This window comes from Cetorhinus maximus, chromosome 21, assembly GCF_964194155.1.
Source record: "Cetorhinus maximus chromosome 21, sCetMax3.hap1.1, whole genome shotgun sequence".
NCBI classification, from domain to species: Eukaryota; Metazoa; Chordata; class Chondrichthyes; order Lamniformes; family Cetorhinidae; genus Cetorhinus; species Cetorhinus maximus.
In genome coordinates, this window is record NC_135899.1 from 23,309,940 (window position 1) to 23,324,828 (window position 14,889).

General features: G+C 47.3%; 1 protein-coding gene and 1 long non-coding RNA gene across 3 annotated transcripts in view; one reads left to right on the forward strand and one right to left on the reverse strand.

Annotated features, from left to right (window-relative positions):
* LOC144695750 (uncharacterized) overlaps positions 1–14,889 on the reverse strand; it is a 42,380-nt gene that overhangs the window by 3,368 nt on the left and 24,123 nt on the right. Inside the window, exon 2 of one of the 2 annotated variants that reach the window (XR_013580012.1) lies at positions 871–1,013. This is a non-coding gene — a long non-coding RNA (uncharacterized LOC144695750). Of the gene's footprint in view, positions 1–870; positions 1,106–14,889 lie in introns of those variants that run through there. The other variant, XR_013580011.1, reaches the window with a different exon arrangement.
* Positions 10,859–11,986, forward strand: LOC144695360 (zinc-binding protein A33-like). The gene is made up of 2 exons (XM_078566261.1): positions 10,859–10,911; positions 11,456–11,986. The coding sequence occupies exons 1-2, from the start codon at positions 10,905–10,907 to the stop codon at positions 11,974–11,976; spliced, it is 528 nt and encodes a 175-aa protein (XP_078422387.1). The 5' UTR covers positions 10,859–10,904; the 3' UTR covers positions 11,977–11,986.

Genomic DNA, 14,889 nt, shown 5'->3' on the forward strand with positions numbered 1-14,889 from the left:
ATGCCAGGTGGACGTTGTCTTTAATATTGCTTATTTTAAAAGCTTTAATGCTTTCGTGTGGTTTCGATTTTAAAATGCTGCAATATGAAGGCGGAATCTGTACGGAGGCAAGTTCGCCAACAATGAATTTCTAAAAAAAAAGTTTTACTTCTTGAATGTCCAACTGAGTAAAATATCTGGAATAGAAATTCATCAGGTTGTAATGCTTACCGAGCAGTATCACATGGGCCAGCTGTTACACACCCCGCCAAACATTCAGAAGCAGTAGGTAGTGTCTCTGGCTCGGGGTCAGAAGCTCTGGGTTCAAATCCCACTCTAGGGAGCGACTTGATAGCCAATGAAGGTGAGTTCATAACGCGGCCAAACAGGCTAAGTATGAACATGGTCAGCCATGTGGTGGAAAGAATTTTGAGCCTCTACCACCACTATTCATAGCTCCAGGCTACAACATGCATATTGCCACAGTAACTCAGGCTTTTTTTGGGGGGGAGGGTAAGGCAGCAGTTGGCCAGTAGGGATCAGATTGGTGCTAACAGCAGGGGTTCGATCCCCATTCATCCGCGGGTGAATTTGGGTCCTGCCTCCTTGCCCTGCCTGTGGCGTTGTGGTTTGTACCTGCCTTTGGGCACAGAACTGAATAAAAATGCTTACTTAATGGTGACAGTAATTTCATTCAAAGCTACAGCCTCAAATGCTAGCCTATGGTCAGCGTGCAAAATACTTAGCATGTCTGTGTAAAATGACTTACTGTTATTTTTAGGTTGCATTTTTAAGAGGCATTTAGCATGCAATCTGTGACATTGGCAATCTCTGCTGTTATACTTGCTTCCACTACTATTTCTTAGACGTGGCTTACTTGATAACACTCACCTCAAAGTTTGTGGATTCAAGACCAATTCCAGAGGCTCAATTACAAAAATCTCGGCTGACACTCCAGGACTTGGGGAATTGCTGCCATTCAGATGAGACGTTACTCAGGTTTCAACGAGGTGCATGCAAAAGACTCTGCCGTACTAGGTAGAAGAAAAGCAGGGGAGACATTAAATAAAACATGACACCATTGGTCTAGATCCTGTGCGCAAGTCCTTGATGTCCTAGCCATAATGTAGAGATTATCAGGCAGTTACCTGATGGCATCTGTAACTCAGCTGGTTGCACTCTTCCCTCTGAGTCAAAAGGCTCTGGCTTCAAGTCCTACTGCAGGATTTGAGTACAAAAATCCAGTCTGACAATCCAGTGCAGCACTGTCAAAGGTGCTGCCTTTCATGTGAGATGGTAAGCTAAGGCCCTGTCTGCCCTCGCAGGTGGATACAAAAGACCCCATGCATTGAAGAGGGTGCAGAGGAGATTCACCAGGATGTTGCCTGGGCTGGAGTGTTTCAGCTATGAAGAGACTGGGTAGGTTAGTATCGGTTTCTTTGGAGCAGAAAAGGCTGAGGGGGGACCTGATAGAGGTATACAAAATTATGAGGGGCATAGATAGGAAGAAGCTTTTCCCCTTAGCAGAGGTGTCAATAACCAGGGGGCATAGATTTAAGGTAAGGGGCAGGAGGTTTAGAGGGGATTTGAGGGGAAAACAAATTTCACCCAGAGGGTGGTTGGAATCTGGGACACACTGCCTGAGGGGGGGGAAGGGCACTTGAAACGCCATTAGCAAACAGGGCTATGGGCAAGTGCTGGAAAATGGAATTAGAATAGATAGGTGCTTGATGGCTGGCATGGACACGATGGGCCGAAAGGTCTGTTTCTATGCTGTATAACTCTATGGGTAGAATTTTTCCATCAGCATGCAGGGGTGGGACCCGCACGCACGCCGACATAGCAGCTGCTATGCGTTTGACAATTCTCCACCTCACCACAGGCAAGTTTCAATAACTTCTGAGCACCAACTTTTAAATGTCTGGGTTCACAAAACTGTTGAGCCCTCTTCTCCCGCCTGTGGATGAGCTTCATGAAAGTTTCTGACAGCCACCTGTGCGATGAGCCGAACATCACATGGGTGCCTTAAAAGCCACGACAATTGGAGTATCAATGACCTTAAGTGACCCAGTAATTAGTGGCAGGCGTGCAACGGACATCGTCACACGCCTGCCCACCGAAATATCGTGATGGCACGCGGTGACATCAGGACTGCAGGGCTGCAGTGCATCCTCCCCCAGCTGCTGGGCAGCACTCACAAATATGCCTGGTGTGTCCTTCTCCACCCCACCACCCATACTCCCACCCCCACATGCTGCCTTCATCACAGTTGGGAGCACACAGTTGTACCTACCGTTGCAAGGAGGCACAATGACGTGGAGCACAAAGAGCATCACATCCATCTGTGCCTCGCCACCTTGAAGGTCCCCTCCCACCATGTCATCATCCCTGACTTCGACATGCCCTGGAGTTCAACCAGTGTGCCCGGGTCCAGCTCCTCCAGGTTGCCCCCATCACTGTCATGTGGGTGCCAGTCCACCACATGCTGCGGGTGCAGAACCCATCTCATCACAACCCTCTCATGCTGATGAAGACATAAGCAATATCAGCTGGGCTGCCCAGCTAAGGACACATGTCGCCAATGACTCATTACACTCAGACATGAGTGGTCCACCAGCAGGGGAGAAGCTTACATGATGGGTGCAGTGAACGACACCAACATGCTACTCACCCTTCACTGCACAGCAGATCGTTGAAGCGCTTGCGGCACTGCGTCCATGAGCGCCGCACCATGTCGCGGGCGCTCACTGCCTCCGCAACCTCCTCCCACACAGACTTGGTCAAATGGGGTGGCCTCCTCCTTCCGTCCTCGGGGAGGAGCACCTCCCTCCTCCAGGAGGACAGCAAGGCACACATTTGAAAACCGGGGCGCATAGTAGCCACTAGCCCTATCCTCCTGCATGGCTCTCTTCAATGTACCTTGCCTCCAACCTCTGGCCATGTACAGCAGCCTTGCATCGGCTGCAGCTTGGCCTTTAAACAGGCCCCCCGGGTCGTCATTGGACCAGGCGGCGATTGCCGATCCACCTGCGCCCGCCCACTCCCGCCGACCTCTGGAATCGGCTAACACGCTGGTCGGGCTTTAATTGGCCCGCACGCGCAAACTCCGTGACTACTCCTAAGAAGAGGAAGAGATGAGCTCTGCCCACTAACCTGGTCAAGATTTGTCGATCAATGAACACCACAAAAAAAGATTTTCTGATCACGAGCAGGTTACTGTTTATAGGAGAGTTCCGTGTGATAATCGGCTATTGTGTTTTCTACATCAGTACAAAAGTTGCACCGACAAAGGACTTCATTGGCTGCAATGTGCTTTGAAACGTCTGGTGGTCCTGAAAAGCACGACATAAATGATGGTCTTTGTTGTACTTCTTAATGTCTCACTGTCGCTTATGGGACCGTGCAGAAATATGCTGAGGTATTCCTTGCCTTGACTACACTTCAAAAATGCTTTATTGGCTCCAAAATGCTTTGGGACCTCCGGAGGTCATGAAAGTTGTCATATAAGTATAAGTTCCTGCTTTACTTATGCCTAGTAACACCGGCGTTCTGCATGTTAGGATTGCCGTTATATTGTCCGCTCGTTGACTCCTTCTCCACCACAATGTTGGGAACATTCTAGCACCAGTCAACCGGCTCCAGTCCGTTGTTTTAACTTAATCAGCATCTTTCTTCGCAACCCGAAATGATGGAGAATTATTACTTCACAGAATCACAGGATTTTAATGGCACAGAGGAGGCCATTCGGCCAATCGTGCCTGCGCCGGCTCTCCAAATGAGCATTATAACCTAGTGCCATTGCCCTGCCTTTTCCCCATATCCTTGTACATTGTTTCTATTCAAATAATCACCTAATGCCCTCTTGAATGCCTCGATTGAACCTGCCTCCACCACACTAGCTTGAGTCAGGCGGTCGGCAATTTAACACGCGAATAGGGGTCCTATGACATACATGTGTCGCTAATTGCCTTTCAGCATTATATTAGAAGCAACCATGCTCTCCCCTCTGTGTTAGTGTGGGGCGAGCAGGAGAAGGAATAATGCACCGGGTTGAATAAAACTAGCTTATACAAGTTCCTTTGGAAGAAAATATGCCGCATCGATTTCAGTGACAACAAGTGAAGAGGGCACTCAGTACACCTAAGCGCATACCTAAGCCAGGCTGTGTTGACCCAGCATTGTTACAATTACACAGCTCTTCCTTGAGGCTTTTGCCTACCTGGTTGGTGCTCCCTAACAACAAGCTTAAAAAATAAATATTTTTATTAAGAGCTTCCATCTCACCGAGGAGGCATCAGGCCGTCCAGACCGCATCTTTTCTAATTGGGTCTCCTAGTCTATCTCAAACTGTGCTAATTGCCTTTCTTCAGACCGCCTTCCAAATCAGCCTCAACATACATCCCAATTTTTGAGCTGCCCACGCGCCCAGGCTGAACTCAAACTTAGCTCTGCGTGAATCTTTGGAACTCTCTTCTTCAAAAGGTAGTGGAAGCAGAGTCTTTGAACATTTTAAGGCTGAGATAGGTATATTCTTGATAAGCGGGGGGTGGGGGGGAGGTGGTGAAAGGTTATCGGGGGTAGGCAGGTACGTGGAGTTAATGTTACAATCAGATCAGCCATGATCTTATTGAATGGTGGAGCAGGCTCAAGGGACTGACTGGCCTACTCCTGCTCCTCCCTTATGTTGGTAAGTTCTATTCGACCCTAGATCCTGCTGCATTGTTCTTTGTCAGTGTCCAGCACTAAACTGTGAGCCTCTAAGTTAAGGATGTGGGTCTCACTCTATGCCAACAGATTCAAAGGGTGAGAGCAAACGCCAGAAAAGCATTTTTCATTCCGTTGTTTTTTCATTATTCATTAATGGGATGCGGGGGTCGCTGGCTATGCCAGCATTTATTGCCCATCCTTAAGGGCCCTTGAGAAAGTGGTGATGAATTGCCTTCTTGAACCGCTGCAGTCCATGTGGTGTAGGTACACCCACAATGCCACAATGTTAGGGAGGGAGTTCCAGGATTTTGACCCAGTGATAGTGAAGGAATGACAATATATTTCCAAGTCAGGGTGGTGAGTGTCTTGGAGGGGAACTTCCAGATAGTGGTATTCCCATGTGTCTGCTCCCCTTGACCTTCTAGATGGTAGCGGTCCTTTGGTTTGGAAGGTGCTGTCTTAGTGAGTTCCTGCAGTGCATCTTGTAGATGGTACACAGTGCTGCCATTGTGCATTGGGGTGGAGGAAGTGGATGTTTGTGGATGAGGTGCCAATAAAGTGGGATGCTTTGCTCTGGATGGTCTCAAGCTTCTTGGACAAAGTGTTCCTGTTCAGCCTCACCCTACCTCTTCGTATTCACTTATTTGATGTTCTAACCCTGTTATCCAAGCGTCCTCCTAGCGTCTCCTTGCTACACTGCCCGCTTCTCTCTGGTCAACGCACACACACACACACACATTTGTCATGCCCTCTTCCCATCCTTCCTGTTCCTCTGTCTGTGTTGAATCAACCAATTGCACTGAACACAGCAAAATCAGGCAGAGCGCATCCAATTTTCCAGCAATGCATTTAAATGAGCAAAAACTGGAACCAATTCATGGCTTGGTTTTCCTGTATTCGCTGGGCTTATTTGATCTAGTAGCGTGCTTCCCTCCCCACCCCCTCCTCACTCCCCGCACCCCACTACCCACCCCACCCCACCCTCTACCTCCGCAACCCTCGGCCCACGCAAAAGAAAATCGGGTAATCATCGGTGTTGCACTGATTGTGTTGAGACAGCGCTGTCCAGCTTGATGCCTTGCAAAAATATGCTGACCAGGGCAGTGATGAACGTTTATAACAGATGTCATCTTCTCTCCTGTGACCTGAAGCGATGCTAAGTATTTTACTTATTTTCAGAAATCGCTGATCTCCGGAAAAAATTAGGTGAGGCTAAACAACAGTTCTCTTTGTGTGCTCGTGGAATGTGAGCCTTACAGGCAAGGCCGGCATTTAATTGCTCATCCCTAACTACCCTTAAGAAGGCCGGAACGGCAGCGGAGTGATAATGTTACTGGTGTAAGCAATCTAGCGGCCCTGGGCTAATGTTGTGGCGATTTGAGTTCAAATATCACTGCAGTCGGATTTAATTTAATTAATTAACAAATACGCAATTAAAAAGCTCATCATCAATACTGTCATTAAAAATCCCTTTGGTTCACCCTGTCTTTCAGGGGAGGAAATCTGTCAACCTACCTGGTCTGGTCTATATGTGACTCCAGACACACAGTGATGTGGTTGACTCGTAACTGCCCTATGAAATGGCCCATCGAGCCACATAGTGGTACCAAACCGCTGCGTGAAAGTTAACTTCAGACGACCCATTAGAAAAGCATTGCATTACTGTGATTTGCTGTTTTTTTTATTTTCTTAATTGAAAACAAATCCATTCCCTTCTAAGGCTAGTGCCATCCTAGTGCTCATGGATCACCTGGTGTTTTTTTTATATTCATTCATGGGATGTGGGCCTTGCTGGCTGGACCAGCATTTAATGCACATCCCTAATTGCCCTTGAGAAGGTAGTGGTGAGCCGCCTTCCTGAGCTGCTGCAATCCATGTGGTGTGGGTACACCCACAGCTCTCTTAGGGGGGGAGTTCCAGGATTTTGACCCCGCGACCGCGAAAGAACGCCGATACATTTCCAAATCAGGATGGTGTGCGGCTTGGAGGGGAACTTGGAGATGGTGACGTTCCCACGTGTCTGCTGCCCTTGTCCTTCCAAATGGTGGAGGTCGCGAGTTCGCAAGGTGCTGTCGACGGAGTGTGTTGCTGCACCAAGGCTAACCATGAAGATTTTAGGTTCTAGCCCTTCCTCTGGGGTGATTTACTCTCAGACATAGTGGGATGTAAAGCTAGACTTATGTGCCTGTGCTCCCTCGTGACTCTCCAGACGGCCGCCACTGCCATAATTGCAATTGGAAAGCAATCATCATGGGAATGTATTCCTTTTTCCGAGCAAGTAAAGGTTCTAAAAATTCCCTGCGTTCAAAGGTTTTTTTTTTAATATACAACATATATTGCTGGACCAACTACGACCTTCATTAGCACTGGGTGGCGCAGAAATTTGTTGAACTGCTGTACGCCGAGCCCGATTTACAATTTATTTGCAGCCAGTGGCAGTCGCCCCCATAACTCCAGTTCTGCGCCAGTGGCTGAGATGGATTCCTACCCCTATTTACAGCGTAAAGCAAATTCATGAGGATGCAAAAAGGAGCAGCACCAAGGGCCATTGTACATCCCGCCTGATTTTCTCTCTCAATAAAATCAATTAAAGGAAATTAGGATCGCTGTATCATCGGCGTTCAGCCAGATATCCATCCTTTTAAATCATCGCGAGCATTGAAATTACCTAATTCTGTTCATTATTGTTTATTCCAGGGATTAAGAAAGTACCGAGGAAGAAAAGTAAGAGTTTGGATGTGAAGTGGATGTGTCAATGGAGCCTTGAGACTCAGAGGGGTAGAAATTCATCTGGGACGGTGGCACAAAAACAGGCGGTAGCGGAATGGCCGCCCATTATGTGCAGCGCCTGATATTCCGCTCCCATAGAACGGCCGTTCCGGCACCGCCTGTTTTTGCGCCACCGCCCCAGACGAATTTCCCCCTCAGAAATTTTTTGATTGTTTCACGAGGTAATGTTTACGGCGAAACTTGAGTGATAGGAAATCACAGGGTGGTTTTGTTTTCTAATAAAGTCGGCGGAAAGGAGAAACGAGCAGGGTGTAAAACAGGCTATCGATTGTCCATTGCCCAGCAATTAAATGTCAGGTTAATCCCAGAGAGGGGGTACTTGTGACGCCTGGCAACAGTGCCAAAACGGGCGGCATCAGGTTGACCAGCCTTAGCTCATGGCTTGATTTTTGCTCCCTTTGGAGTCAGTAAAATTCAAAATCGGGAGAACTGCGCAACGAACTGCGGATGTGATATCGCCCATTTTGCCCCTCCACATAAGCCGGCCCAGGTCTAGCCCAGAATCTCCCTTGGTATAGCAACAATCGCACATTGGGTACGCAGCCTTCTCATCCTCAAATTACTCGCTCGTGCAAATTCATTTGATGCAAAAACGACCTCAAATTGACAAGAGTAGAACTTGGTTCACTCAGCGCGTGTTGAAGGCACGAGGTTTCTAATCAGGCCCATGTTAATGTTTCATGGCAGCACATTTTCACTGTCCCCCGCCAAGTAGGTAGCAGATTCGCCAACTGCTAGACTTTCGTATCCGTTAAAGTGAAATCCATCAGTAACAGTGAGAATTCACCCCGATGTGACAGCAAGGTTGCTGATGGTGGATGGGCAATTGGGTAGTACCTGCCTTCCGACTTCAGTGTCGAGTGGGTGACAGCGATTAGGCGGCCCATTGTAAACCATGGCCCGATGTTTCTCTTTTTTTTTGGTTTCTGTGAAGTGAATTGGAGATGCTGCCACTGCCACTCGTTTTCTGCCGGATAATAAACACGAACATTTTCAGCTCCGCCTCCAAAGTGCAGAGCACGAAAAGCACCTGGCCGCAAAATAAGGGACCAGCACATTGCACGAAGGTCGCTTCTAGAAACATAAACCACTGAACTCAAATCACCTCAAGAGGTTTAAGAGCATTATAGGAGCAGGCGACTGGGAGGGTGAAACTGGGCACTGGCAGCGACGTAAAACAGACGGAATTCCACGTGCCAAACGTTATACAACGCGCCCGATATTCAGTCTTACTGATGTCAATTGGCCCGGATCTTCCGACTGCATTAGCGGCGAACTTTGAGGTGTTCGCTGCTGTTGCGCCTGGGGGCCCAGAGGATGTCTCGACGTGCGCACATGCGCCGTACTTACGCGCTGAATTAAACTTCCCATGGGCTCGGACCTTTGCGTGAATGCCTCTGACACTGACCCCGCTATTGTAGACTTGAGCTCGATGCCCTAAACTTGCCCAGTAATTTATTCCTGGACACTTACGATTTGAAAGCGATTAACGACAGATCTCTGGGGAAGTTCTCAAAATGTGTTTAAAACTTATTGAACAATTAACACCCCAATCACCATCACCACCACCACACACCCCATCACACACCCCCTCCCCCCGCCCCCGCCTCCCACCCCCCACCCCACCTCCCACCACACCCCCCACCACACACACACACACACACATGCTCCCTTCCTCTGGGTGAAAAGGTTTTTTCCTCTTATCCCCTCTAATCCTTCTACCAATCACCTTAAATCTATGCCCCTTGGTAATTGGCCCCTCAGCTAGGGGAAAGTCTTTCCTGTCTACCCTGTCTAGGCCCCTCATAATTTTGTACACCTCAATTAAGTCACCCCTTAGCCTCCTCTGTTCTAAGGAAAACAACCCTAGCCAATCCAATTTCTCCTTATAGCTGCAATTTTCAAGGCTTGGCAGTATTCTTGTAAATCTTCTTTGCACTTTCTCCAGAGCAATTATGTCCCTCCTGTAATGTGGTGACCAGAACTGTACACAATATTCCAGCTGTGGCCTAACCAGCATTTCATACAGTTCCATCATTACATCCCTGCTCTTGTATTCAATACCTCACCCAATAAAGGAAAGCATTCCATAAGCTTTCTTGACCACCATATCTACCTGTCCTGCCATTTTCAAAGACCTGTGGACATGCACACCAAGGTCTCTCACTTCCTCAACCCCTCTCAATAACTACCCATTTATTGAGTATTCCCTTGCTTTTTTTGCCCTCCTCAAATGCATTACCTCACACTTTTCCAATTGAATTCCATTTGCCACTTCTCTGCCCACTCAACCAAACCATTGATCCATTATGGAGTTGACAGCTATCGTCTTCACTATCAACTACATAACCAATCCTTGTATCATCTGCAAATTTCCCAATCATGCCTCCCACATTTAAGCCTAAATCGTTCATATATACAACAAACAGCAAGGGCCCCAACACTAAGCCCTGTGGAACACCACTGTAAACCATTTACTATTCGCAAAAACACCCATCGACCATTACCCTTTCTTTCCTGTCACTGAGCCAATTTTGAATCCAACATGCCACCTTCCCCTGCATCCCATGAGATCTTACTTTCCTGGTCAGTCTGCCAGGTGGGACCTTATCAAGTGCCTTACTGAAATCCATGTATACAACATCCACTACACTACCCTCATCAATCCTCTTTGTTACTTCCTCAAAAAAAATTGGTAAGTTAGTAAGACACCACCTTCCCTCATCAAAACCTTGCTGCCTATCTCTGATCAACCCATGCCTTTCTAAGTGACAGTTTATCCTGTCTCTCAGAATTGTTTCCAATAATTTGCCCACCACTGAAGTCAGACAGACTGGCATATAATTTTCTGGCCTCTCCCTCACACCCTTTTTAAATAATGTTACAATGTTTGCAAACCTCCAGTTCTCTGGGACCTCCCCTGTGTCTAGTGAGGATTCGAAAATGATCCTCAGAGCATCCGCTATTAATTCGCTGGGATACAACAGCCTGGGATACAATCCATCCGGCCCTGGTGATTTATCCACCTTCAAAAATGCCAGTCCCTACACTACTTCCTCCCTCACTGTTAAATAATTCAAGCCAAATTTTTTCAACGTTTGCTTACATTGAATTAGAAGTTGTACAAGCTCATAAGAGTAACAAAAAAGCCTCTAAAATATTTTTTAAAATAGTTTTTAAAATGATTAGGACTGAAAAGCTGCTTGAACTCAAGGGTCACGGCTTCCACCGGTGGGAGTGGCCTGGGCGGTTCTGCCTCTCGCTGGTACTCCTCTTGGCTGCGTTCATCGATGGCTGAGCCCTGCAGCTGGAGTCGGAAGGCCCGAAACCTCCAGCGGGAAGAGGCGAGGCCACAGTTTTAATTCCGGTCAGCGGCGTCCGAATTGGGATCGCTGCTAACCATAGGACCTGAATATCAGCCTGGGCGTATGACCGGTACCAAATGCAACACTGGCCATTTTTCCTCGCTGCCCATGTCCAATCTCACCCCCTTTCTAACTATACCAGTTTTCAAAAACGAGAGGACGGAAGCGACAAGAAGGGAGACAGAGGGGAGGAGAAACAGAGGGCAGGCGACAAATAGAAAGAAAACAATTGGTGCAGAGGGAAAGTGAGAGAGCGATGTGGTTACAGACAGAGTTTTTGTAAGTTAGGGTTAAGGTGCAATCGGGTGATATCTAACTAGCCGCCCGTAACATACGGTATTCCGAATAGAAAGGGAAATCAGACGGGGTTTGTAACGGGCGGCCAATTGCATATCTTCCATTTTAACTCTTGTCAAAAGTTAAAATTGTCCCTGGAGAAAGAGAAGAGGCAAGAAACGAAGGTGAACAGAGAAAATTAGAGATAGTTGCTGAGATTTGGGGTGGGAGGGATCCAGGGACCACAGAGACTGGGAGAGGGAGAGAGACAGATTTAGCCAGAGATTGTAACCTGTTGGTGACAGCTAACGTTGACTGTTCCCTTTCCATTTCTCCAGCTCCTGTCCATTTCGACGAGAAGCACTCGGATCCACGATTCTTGCTGCATGGAACGGAGGACAGCGCGTCGTGGGAAGCTACCCCCGGGAAACCCGCCGACTTGCAGAAGGTGTACTTCGGCACAAGGCGCCTGTGGGGGTCAGAGGGGTTCACCACCGGAACCCATTACTGGGAGGTGCAGGTGGAGAGGGACTCCGCCTGGTTTGTGGGCGTATCTGTGGGCTCGTACAGGTCGACGTCGTGGCTGAAGTCATCGCCCAGCAATGGATTGTGGCTTATAATGATGTGGACTCTCGGGAAAGATCATTATCCCTTAAGAACCCTCGGTAACATCATTAAAATTGTTCACTTGCTGAAAGTTGGAGTTTTACTGGACTTCGACAACGGGAAAGTGACATTTTTCAATCCCGACGACGACGCTATTCTCCACACGCTTACTGGGAACTTCACTGAGAGGCTGTATCCTTTCTTCAGGTATTGTTTGTCTGAAACAAAAGGCTCAAAAATCACTATCATTTAAGGCCTCCGGCGTTGATGTGGGGGTACCGAACCACCAGGATAAGAAAATTCACCAGCCACCGAGTTTAGTTCGTACTGAGTTAGCCGATCTCAGCCAGGTGACTGCAGCCACTCACGTATACCACTTCTTACATTTGGCGTTGTGTTAGTTTGGAAGTTCAGCGAGAATTGACACCCCGATACTGGCCCCTTGTATTATTTTGTGTGTGTGTGTGGGTCGGTCATTCCGCCCTTCTGAATAAGGGTTTGGCAATGCAAACGTGGGTGTCCTAATCTTGACCCAAGCCGCAAGATTACCAATTGTAAAATGAGGTGATCACTGGCCCTCATGCACCATTGCTAAAAATGGAGAAAATCAGCCAAAGGTCCAAGGGGATATTTCTCAAACGCAGTTGGACCACTGAATGATTATCTGCTTGCTGCTTATTCCTTTTCATATAACTCCCATCTCCAGTTACCTCTTTCTTTCCCTTGCAGGTTGGTGGAACTGATCCATTGTACTTTATGCTAATAAGGTCCATTCCCCACTGCCCCCCAACCCCCCAACCCCACCCTACACACCCACCCCACCCCACCCTACCCCAACCTCATCTCTTCCTTCCATTAATGCTGTTAGCGAGGAACTTCCTCCCCAGACCCGCTGCCCACATTTTTCCGGAGTGAATACGGCCTTTCCAAGGAAATTGGCAAGATTTACAAAAGATGCATGGAAACTTAGTTGAATAATTTTAACCCGACTCTAACATTTGTTGCATTCTGCATTTTGCAATCTAATATCGTTAACCAGCAAGATATTCAAAGATTGAAATATTTTGACCGAGATGCTCTAAGGCTATCGATTTTAGTTAACAAGCTACAGTTAGCAGTATTGGTGCTGAAAGCTATGCGTCTTTTATGGCATTCCTGTACCTGCTACTTGAACGCAGGTCTTAACCCACTTGTCTTCTTTAAAGCAGACAGTGATTTACTCTGTCAATGTGTTACGTGTCATTCGTTTGTATCACCATTGTTTTTGCCACTGTACTGTTAAAACACAGAATTTACTGAGGCCCGGTGACTGGTTGTGTTGTCTACTCTTTTCCAACTAATATCGTGGGTAGTGCGCCCCTGCCTTTCTGATAAGTTGACCTCAAGTTCTCAATAAGGCCCTCGAGAATGGGGGAGATGGTGGCCTAGTTTATTGTCACTGGATTATTAATCTAGAGGCCCATGCCTCTAGATGGGGACATGGGTTCAAATAATAATAAATCTGGAATAAACTAGCAATGGTGGCCATGACAACTACCATTGATTGTTGTTTAAAAAAAATCCCACACAATGTCCTTTAGCAAAGGACACCTGTTATCCTTACTCCGTTTGGCCTACACGTGACTCCAGACCCACAGCAATGTGATTGGCTCTTAACTGCCCTCTGAAATAGCAAGCCGCTCAGTTCAAAGGCAGTGAGGAATGGGCAAGAAATGCTGGCCTCGCCAGCGACGCCCACATCCCAGGAAAGAATAAAGAATCCCCCCCCCCATCACCCCACTCCACCCCCCTTCCACTCAGATGAAGTGCCCATTATGCTCAATAATGCCATGAAATTACATGTGTGAGAGTACATACAAACATGCTGGCATGGCCTCTGTGTTTATCGTTTGCTCTTCATTTAAAGTGTCTCAGATTAATAGCAGTCAAAGGATACCCACATATACAAGGCTAATTGCATAATTATGATAGAGATAGAGGAGGGCACATTGGCAAAGAGAATAGGTCAGTGAATTATTGCAACAATTTTATCCCAACCCACCGTGTTTAATGTTGGGTTTAGAGCCACCAACTTCAACTCTCCATTGAAGTCAGTGATTAGTAATTTTGAATGGAGTGTGAATCTAGTGTTCCACCCGATTCCGCCAGTTTCCTGTTGGACGAGTGAGGTAACAATTGCTCCAATGTTGTAACCTTTGAGTGAACCTAACCCAACCCTCCCATCGGGAAACTGACAAATTTGGGTTTAATGCTGGAGGCTCGAAGAGCTATATTGAGAGCAGTTTAAAGCAGGAATTCCAATCAACCGGCTGGGTTTCCCAATCATCACCCAGACCACAGCACCCCCCACCCCCCACCCCCCCCCCCCCACCCCCAACAAACCCCCGCGCCCCTTCCCCACCACTTACTTATCGCCAGGTCTTGCTACATGTGACCATAGGTTCCCAAGAGGTGCAGGGAATTTAACCATAGCTGTCACATGGCACATGGTAATACTTACACCTTCTAGCATTCAGCCTCTGCTCGGTCAGAGAAAGGCATGTCCAATCCACGACTGGAGTAGACAAGACCTACCACACATCAACATAAATTAAAATATCTTCTCTATGTGTGAGTTGATTAAAATGTTTTTGCACAGCTGCTTCACTCTGAAATTGTAGCTACCCGATGCTCAGTGAATGTGATAAAGTCAGATCTGATGCTCTGGTACAAGCCTGAGTCTTGCTTAAAAGCAAAATACTGCGGGTGATGGAAATCTGAAATGAAAACAGAAAACGCTGGAAAAACACAGCAGATCTCATAGCATTTGTGGAGAGAAAAACAGTCCGAAGAAGAGTCATACAGACTCGAAACGTTAACTCTGTTTTTCCTCTCCACAGATCCTGTTAGACCTGCTGAGTTTTTCCAGCATTTTCTGTTTTTGTTCCTGAGTCTTACTGTGGAGATTGCATTGATCAATAGCAGTACATGTAACAAAGCGATGTGCCTGCATAGCACAAAGGTGTGTGCTGTGCATGAAGTGAGTGCATTTAATTGATCAAATTGCTCTGTGCTTGTCTTAATAAAAGCTGCTTGATTATTCCTCCAAATGCGTCCTGTGTTGTATGCAAGGCTGGTGGTCAGAAACGAATATGCAGCTGAAGCGAGTGTGGAGATACTACTCTAA